This window comes from Falco cherrug, chromosome 6 (assembly GCF_023634085.1).
Source record: "Falco cherrug isolate bFalChe1 chromosome 6, bFalChe1.pri, whole genome shotgun sequence".
In the NCBI taxonomy this organism is placed as follows: domain Eukaryota; kingdom Metazoa; phylum Chordata; class Aves; order Falconiformes; family Falconidae; genus Falco; species Falco cherrug.
Genome location: NC_073702.1, coordinates 72,927,580 through 72,936,224, shown reverse-complemented (window position 1 = coordinate 72,936,224; position 8,645 = coordinate 72,927,580). Strand labels below are relative to the sequence as shown.

Below are 8,645 nucleotides of genomic sequence, written 5' to 3'. Positions count from 1 at the left end.
TTAGTGGTGGCCACCAAGTGTCCCCAGAGCCACAGCCTTAGAGAGGGGCTCCAGGAGCTGAAACCAAGCTCTGTCCCCGCAAAATGCTGATTCTGTGGAGCTGGGGGACAAGAAGGCACCTCCGATGTGACCCCTCCCAGGGCCCCCTGCATCTCCCCTGGCTCCAGCAACCGCAGCCAGCTGCGCAGCTGGACTGTGGCCACCAATATGGGGTGGCAGGGAGGGCTTTGTGCCCCAAGCCTGGACCACAGGGAGCTCAAAAGGGCATTTGAGCAGAGCCCCCTGCACCGCCCCACCACACAGCCCGGTGCCAGCCACAGCAGGGACTGTCCCACAGCCATGTGAGTCCCCAACAAGGGCTGTTTGTCCCCCACTTGGCCACTGCATCTTGACTCTTTCCTCCCCTTGGCCCCTCTGGCTCAGGGCTGCGCTCCATCCCTTCTGCAGCTCCTCACACATCCATCCTGTGGGCACCCTGCCCATGGCACCCACACCTGTGCGGGCGCCCGAGCCCCATCAAGGCAGCCAGGCTCCGGCACAGAGCTCACGCATCACCTGGGCATGGCAGGAACCGTTGGGAGAGCAGCAGCAGTATGCTGCTGAGTTTCAGCGGGATGTGTTAGACACTGAATGGCTGAGCTGCGGTGTCACACGTGGGATGTCACCCCTGTTTCCAGCTGGGTCACCCTGTCCTTCCCCATGTCCTGAGGGCATGAGCTTTGCAAAGCCACCTTACACGTGTTTTCCAAGGGGAACCACCCCCCTACACACAGCTGCCCTGATGCTCATTGCATAACAGAGGAGACCGGTGCCTAAATATACCCACACGGTTCCCCGGAGGTTCTGGGCTTGCGATCCCTGTCAGACGCAGCCGTCGCAGGTAAATAGGCCAGGGTGAAGCAGATCTGGGGGAAGGAGACTTGGTTTGTAGGAAGGGCACAGCTCTGCAGAAGTGTCCCAGCTCTGCTGGTGCTCCCTGGCCACCTCCACTCGCCCCAGCAGCCACAAAAATAGTTTTGGGATCTGGGACTCGGCCTCTCTCAGCACCCGTTGCCCAGGCTGTAGGAGGAGCGCAAGGGACCCTCACGTGCCTTTGGGGCTGGGAACGGGTCACGACGGGCTTGTGCCACATCCCGGTGCCAAGGACCCCCCATTGCTTCCCCGCTTGGAGAGGGCACCCCATGGCCCATGCTGGCAGGGGGCAGGGGCAGTGGGGCAGTTTGACCCCACTGGAGATGCCACCAAGTCCCCCTCAAATCCCCCGAGTCCCCTTTTGTGTCACTGTCACCCTCCAGCTTTGCCGGGCTCTAGCAGCCAGCCAAAGCCTCCGCTCCTCCAACCCAGCACCCCCACCACCCTCTAAAAACCCTTTTTCAGCCCAAATCGAGCTCCTTGTCCCCCCCCCAATTCACCTCCTCCCTCCCTTTGCTTTCATCATTTTTCCCCCTTTAACGTTGATTTTCTTTTAACACCCCCACACACCTTTCTTTTTTTTTTTTTTTTTTTTTTTCCCCAGGCCCAGCCCGAAAATAGCTGCTGGGCGTGACGTCACCGGGCTGGTCCCCGGTTCGTACCGGCCCCGGCCAATCAGCGGCGGCGCTGGGGCTGGGCCAATCGCGGGCCGCGGAGGTGATGTCATGGGGCGCTGGGCCCCCGGGGATGCTCCGCGCAGACCCCGCGCCCGCGTTAAATGAGCGCGGAGAGCGCGCGGCGGCAGCGCAGGAGCCGGCGGAGGGTGAGTGTCGTGGGCGGCGAGGGGGGGCGTGATGTGGGAGGGGGTGTTTTTTGGAGAAAGTTTTTGGGGAGGGGTTGAGGATTTTCCCAGGAGGGTCGCCCTGCGGCGACGCAGCTCTTTGTCCCCCTGTTCTCCTCTCTCCCCGGCCGCCCCCGCTCCTTTCGGCGCGGTGGCCCCCGACCCCGACCCGAGCAGGCACGGATCCCCCGCGACGGGGCGTTTTCCATGCGCCTGGGCAGCAGGAATTAGCCAGGGGGGTTGCTCCCCTCCCGCCTGGGAGAGCCTCCCCACGCCTCCTTCTACCTCCCTCGCTCCGCACCGCGGGGGGCCTCATCCTGCCCTGCCACGCGGGGCCGTGGGGCAGCCCACGCCCAGGGTGCGGGGGTGCAGGGATGGGGCTCAGCATCCTCCATCTCGCCTCGCCCCAGCATCCCCAGGCGGGCCCGCACCCTCAGCATTCTCCAGAGCCCGAGAGGGGTGCGTTGCCTCGCCCGAAGCCCCCCCTTCTAAATGTGGGCGCAGGGACGCGGAGCCCCCCCGGAGGGCAGGACGAGGCTGAATTATTGATGGTGGCAGGATGCTGGTGGAGGTGACCTGCTCTCAGCAGGAGCTGAAATATTTATTCCAGGGATGGGGGAAAAGAGAGGGGGGGGGAAGGAAGGCGGCTGCCATCCTGCCTTCCCCCCCGGAGAGGGGGGGAAGAATCCATTGCATCCCTTGCTTCGCAAGCTTCAAGGGAGGGTGTGGGGAGCCCCCTCCATTCCTCCATCTCCTCCCTCTATTGCTGGGTGCTTCTTCCAAGGAAGGGGATGGGAGATGCGGAGATCCACCCTAGGGTCTCCCTCATCTCACCGGATCTACAGTGGAGATCAGGGTGTGAAAGCCGGTTGCAGCCCTTTGGGCTTGGATCGGGCCCCTCCCTGCCACGTGTGCCTCGCTGGGAGTGGGATCATTCCCACAGCCTCCCCACACTGGGGGTTTGAGCGAGGTTTCAGCCTGGGTGTGACAGCAGCAACAGTCCATCCCACACACACACACTCCACTTGCTTTGGGCTGAATGTGCGGGCTGGGGGGCACCGGGGCTGGGAAGCAGAGAGAGAAAGGAGCTCAGCAGGGAGGGGTTTCCCTCTTGGAGGAGCCTCCAAACACCTTGAACAGCATCTTCATGCAGCAAGGAGGTATGGGGCTGGCAACCCACCTCCCCCCCATCCTTGGGGATGGACTCCATCCTCCTCCCTGTTTTGGGTCTGATGGGTGAGCTCTGCATTTTATGCTCCAGCCAGGGCATGAACACCATGCAGGGTCTGGGAGAAGGCTTTCTGTAACATGAAATGTATCCAGGTCCCCCCACAAGCCTAGGGAAAATGAGGATTTGGGGTGGTCATGCTAGGAGCAGGGAGGCACAAGGAAAGCAAATGCTTTTGGCTGCCTGCTTGCATGCAGGCAGCTTCCAGCCAAGCTGTCAGAGCTCCAGGCACAGCCTCATGTTGGCACATGAGCCATCAGAGCATCCCCACCCTGCCTTGGCACTGTGCTTGGCGTGAGCCACCTAGGGCAAAACCCTTCAGCCAGCCGAGGAGGAAAGCCCCTAGTGGGGATACACACCTAGGTAACCCCCACCCCCCCCCCAGCCCTGGCTCTGGGCGTCACCTAAAAGAGGGGAGCATCTCCAGGGAAGGTGTCTCCAGCAGGGTGTCCCCACATTTTGACCTTGTTCCACACCCTGGGCAAGCCCTGGCAGCTATGGGCAGGTTTTTTGCATGATCCCTTGTGTCAGATCCCAGCAGGATGGGGGATGAGGGGCTGGGATTTTTCAGGAGCCCCTGGGTCAAGCTGGGTTGGAGTGTGTTGTGGCTGTGGGAGCTGGCAGTGCCCTGACAGTCCCGAGATGCCCACAGTGAGCATTGCCCCTTTCCTGGGGGGCTGCCAGGATTTAAAAGTCCCTATTTTAAAGAAGGGTTGGGTTTTTTTTTCCTTCTGAGAAACAAAAGCCATAAATAATTCCAAAAACCAAAATCAGCCGTGGCTTTGGCACAGCTGGGAAAGGTATTTCCACTGGGAAGCCCCTCTGATGCCATCAACACCCCATTTGTGTCCCCCAGAAGCCCTGCGAAAGGGGGATAGCCCCAGCTTATGTGAGTATTAATGAGTCTCTGGGTGTTGCCACCCAGTGCCTGATCCTGTGCTCGCTCTGGGGCTCTGCACCCTGGGGATGAGTGGGGGGTCCCAGGGATGCCCCCACAACTGACCCACAGCTATGGAGACTCCAGAGAGGATTGCAGGGGGATGCGGGACAGGGTCCCAGTGTGTCAGCCCTCTGTGTGGGGTCTGGCAAGGCGTGAGCTGAGGACTGGGGCTCTGTAGACACAAGTGCGGGTGCCCACAGGGGTGGGCTTGTGTCACAGCAGAGGCTGTGCAAAGGGGTCACACGTCTGGGGGGGAGTGTGTGTGCATGCCACTCCTGGCACATGTGTGCACACATGTGGCTTGCACAGATGTTGGGCAGTCTGGAGTGGTGGGGGAAGGGCTGTGTGTGCCAGGCCCACCCCATCAGCTGCTGCCACTGTTCCAGCGTGTGCCCATCGCACCTCACCAGCGTGTGCTGATCACACCAGTGTGTGCCCATCACATCGCATCATACCAGTGTTACACCCATCCCAACAGCACGTACCCATCATATCACAACACGTGTCTACCCCTCTCACCTCCTAGGGTGTCCTCATCACACCAGTCTATACTCGTCTCAACAGCATGTACCCATCACATAACACCACACCTGTGTGCCCCTCACACCAGTGTGCCCATCACACCACACCAGTCTGTGCCCACCCCATCACTGTGCCCAACAGCATGTACGCACCACATCACACATCTGTGCCCATCGCACCAGTGTGTCCCTCTCACTGCACCAGTGTGTCCCTCATGCCACACCAGTGTATGCCCATCACACCACTGTGTGCCCACCTCATGCCCCCAGCATGTGTCTACCACAGCATCCCCTGCATGCGTGTGAGGCCATGTGTGGGCAGCTGTCTCACAGGGGCCAGGCAGGGCCAGGCGATGTCCCCAGCCCTGGGACACCCAGCTCTGATCCTGGTTCTTTCCTCCCCCAGGCCCCAGGAACACTCTTGCTGTAGACGCCCAGGAACCTCTACGCCATGACTCTGGCTGGTATGGCACCGTCGTGGGGCCACGTGTGGGAACAGGGGACAGCACGGCTTGCCTGGCTTCACGTACCCAGCCCCAGCATCTACCCCATGCTGCAGCACCCCTAGTTTGAGCGGCACCCCCTCCAAGCCACCACAGGGATGGCTGTGCCCCAAGCATGCTCCCGGCATCCCAGTGGTGACAGCCAAGGGCTCATGAGTATTAACACAGCAGGACTGACATCACCTGTGTGGCCACCAGTAAAGCACCCCACCTCTGCGTGCCTCAGTTTCCCCTTTGCATGTCTTGCTCCCCCCACCCAGATCACCCTGCTTGCAATATCTGTGCAAACTTTGGTGCCAGCCACTGTCGCCATCCCAGCCCTTCCCTGGCACATGGCAGCCACTGCCGCGGAGCCTGGCAAGACCCCCCCCATCTCTGACCCCGATCCCACTGCCTCTTCCCAGCTTACAAAGAGAAGATGAAGGAGCTGCCTCTCGTCTCCCTTTTTTGCTCCTGTTTCCTCTCGGATCCCCTGAACAAGCCAGCGTACACGTATGAAGGTAGGAGCCTGCTGCCCACCCATGGTGGAGGGGTGCATGAATGGGGGGGGGCTGTGGGAGGCTTCAGACCCCCACCTTGGCATGACCGCGGTCACCCTCAAACTAAGAGAGGTGGCTCCACAGTTTGCTGGAAGCAGGGAGCCAGGTTGGGGTCAGGGGGTTTGGGCAGCCCCATAGCCCAGCCCCCCTCCGCCAGGACTCCACAAAGCACCAGGCGTGGGCTCGGTATTTTTAGGCAGACGGTGCCGGGTGAGTCAGGCTGGTTCATGTCAGTGGGTCCAGAGGCAGCAGCCATGATGGAGGGGGATGCCCAGCCTTGGGGGGCTCCTCCTGGCTAGGTGCAAGGGGATCCGCAGTTGGAAAGGGGTTTCATGGTCCCATTCCCAGTCCCCAAAGCAGGGCTGAACTCTTCCCTGTTTGCTTACCTCTCCCTTGGAGGGATGCCCAGCCCCTCAGCTCACCCAGATATTCCCAGCTCAGCCCCCTGGATGGGTGTCTTGGAGTCCCTACCCCAACCCACGATATTTGGGTTGAACCGCAGGGGTGCATTCACAGCACAGGGATTTGGGTGACATACATGGAGGTCAGGGAAGGTGGTGGCCCGTTGGGGAGGCTGCAAGTGTGGGACCCCAGGATGGTTTGCCTGAAGGGGTGGGATGCCCCCGTGCCAGTGGTCAGCCTGTGGCCCTCTCCCAGCAGACACGGTAGACCTCACTTGGTGCGTCATCTCTGACATGGAAGTCATCGAGCTCAACAAGCGTACCTCGGGGCAGTCCTTTGAGGTCATCCTGAAGCCCCCATCGTTTGATGGCATCCCCGAGTTCAACGCCTCCCTGCCCCGGCGGCGTGACCCATCTCTGGAGGAGATCCAGAAGAAGCTGGAGGCAGCAGAGGAGAGGAGGAAGGTAGGTCTGGTGGCTCATGCACGGCAGTGCAGCATGGGGACACGCAACCTCGCACTTGGGGTGCTCACCCAGCAGGGTACTTTCACTTTTGGGGATGTCGCTGAGTTTGGAGAGGGTGGTTTTGGCCAGCGGGGGAAAGGACCCATGGTCCTCACGGCTATCATGTCCGCTTTGCCTGGGCAGTACCAAGAGGCTGAGCTGCTGAAGCATCTGGCAGAGAAGCGGGAGCACGAGCGGGAGGTCATCCAGAAGGCCATCGAGGAGAACAACAACTTCATCAAAATGGCCAAAGAGAAGCTGGCGCAGAAGATGGAGTCCAACAAGGAGAACCGTGAGGCCCATTTAGCGGCCATGCTGGAGCGCTTGCAGGAGAAGGTGAGAGCCCGGTGAGGAGGGAGGGGGGACATGCTGGGGCACCGGTCCAGGAGGGTGTCACAGGACATGTGGGTACCTTGCGTGGCTTTTGGGGTGACGTTACCCCCTGGGGACACCACCAAAGTGGGGGGCCCCTTCTTCCTTCCCACTATGCAGCAATATCCAAACGCAACATCCCACCCGGGGTGGGGATTCCTGCTCAGGGACCCACCGAGCCTGGCATGTCTGTAGGCTCACAAGTGGCCGGCGGGTGGAGAGCTGGGACCCATCTCTTGTTCAGAGACATGCAAAGCCTTTGCTTTCCCCATGTCCCACTGTGATGACCTTGACCCACCACTTGTAATCTTTCCACCTCCTGGGTGGCAGATCTTCCCCATGTCCCTTCCCCAGAGGCTGTGGAGCCATCAGCTCCCCGGCAGAGCTGGAGGGGTCCATGCTGCCGTGCCAGGAGATGCTTCCACCTTGCCAGCCTGTGCAGACCTCTTCTCTCTCCCCGAAGCAGGTCTGTTCCCAACCTCAGCATGGAAGGTCCCACCCTCACCACCTCCAGCTCCCTCCAAAACATGCCTTCTGCAAGGAGCTCGCCCAGTGCCCTTCTCCAAACGCCTCAGCTAGCCTTGGGTCAGAGGCAGAGAGCACAAGATAATGAAGGACAATCCGAGCTAACCCCATCTCCTTGGGGCTCCCGGTCCATCCCGTCTGGTTGACGTCTACCTCCTAGCTAGAGGGCAAGGACAATCTGTCCCTGAGAGCCTCCACAATCCTTAAAACACCCCAGGGGAGGAGAGGATGCTGTTGACCCACCGGTGGTGTCCCTCGGGGGATGAACCTCGCAAACGCCCTCGTGCCTTCGAACCCCTCTGAAGCCGCTGGCCTGCCCGTGGGGACCCCGAAGTCCATCCAGCTAACGCGTGTCCCCCCCCTCCTTCCCTCCTACCCCCCTCCCACAGGACAAACACGCAGAAGAAGTGAGGAAAAACAAGGAGCTCAAGGAAGAAGCCTCCAGGTAAAGAGGCGATGGTTGGACTGACAGCTCCGGGGAGGTGGCAGAGGCTGCCGCAGCGCAAGGTCGGATGATGGAAGGGTGGACGTTCCTCTGCTTTCTTTGTTCGTGAATGTAAAGAGTTGACCAGTGAAGCCATCCTATTCATTTTGGGGAGGGTGGGGAGGGAGGAGAAAGGAGGGAGGGTGGGCGGGAGGGTGCCAGCTTCAGGATGCCCACCTCCTTGGTGGGTCTCGCATGCCACCCGTCAACCAGGTCTGGAGGAGACAGCCGAGGGCTGGCAAAGTGGAGAAGGCGACCCCCCGGGGAAAAGCTGGGGGGGACAGAGTGGGTGGGGAGGGAAGTGAGGGGAAATGTGCATTGTGTGTGACTTTAATTTGGTGCTGGGCAGGCAGGGCGGGCAGGCGGGCATCCCTCTGACTTCTTTCTTCTCCTCCATCCCACCCCACCGATGGGCAGCGGCACCTCTTGGTGTCCCTCCCTCCCTTTTTCCCACCTGGACTCAGGGCTTCTTGCCCAGAGCGGGTGTTATTTCCCCATAGACCTTACAGAACCATTTTGGGGAAGGGGGAGAAGAGATCCCCCCGTTGGAGGTGGTCAGAGAGAGGCTCACTTGCTCCAAATGCTTAATCCGGCTGTAGGAGATGCTGATGATCTTTTTCAAGAGTGAAATCGAAAAGCCCCGTGACTTCCCAAAGATCTTTTTTGGTGTGGTTTTCTTTTTTCTTTTTTCTTTTTTTTTGTTAGAATCTCCTGAGAATTATCTTTGTGGGAACTCTTGGATGAAATCGGCTTTTCTGCCATAGAGCAGCCGAAAAGCCATCGGCTTTTAGAGGTGGCAGCTCAAATGGTTATTTGAAAAGGGAGAATCACCCCCATGGAGAGCAAAAGCAGGAGAGGAAAATGGGGCAGGGCTG

The 8,645-nt window shown here is 60.1% G+C and overlaps 1 protein-coding gene across 4 annotated transcripts; it reads left to right on the top strand.

The window, feature by feature from the left end:
• Window positions 1-1,615: 1,615 nt before the first annotated feature.
• Window positions 1,616-7,880, top strand: STMN4 (stathmin 4). 4 transcript variants are annotated; one of them, XM_005443526.3, is made up of 6 exons: window positions 1,616-1,735; window positions 4,849-4,906; window positions 5,350-5,445; window positions 6,145-6,350; window positions 6,534-6,725; window positions 7,676-7,880. In XM_005443526.3, the coding sequence occupies exons 2-6, from the start codon at window positions 4,894-4,896 to the stop codon at window positions 7,733-7,735; spliced, it is 567 nt and encodes a 188-aa protein (XP_005443583.1). In that variant the 5' UTR covers window positions 1,616-1,735; window positions 4,849-4,893; the 3' UTR covers window positions 7,736-7,880. The 4 variants fall into 4 exon arrangements, with proteins under 4 accessions (XP_005443583.1, XP_027667412.1, XP_005443582.1 ...); XM_027811611.2 differs by having other exon boundaries at window positions 7,228-7,880; XM_005443525.3 differs by having other exon boundaries at window positions 6,142-6,350.
• The last annotated feature ends 765 nt before the right edge of the window (window positions 7,881-8,645 follow it).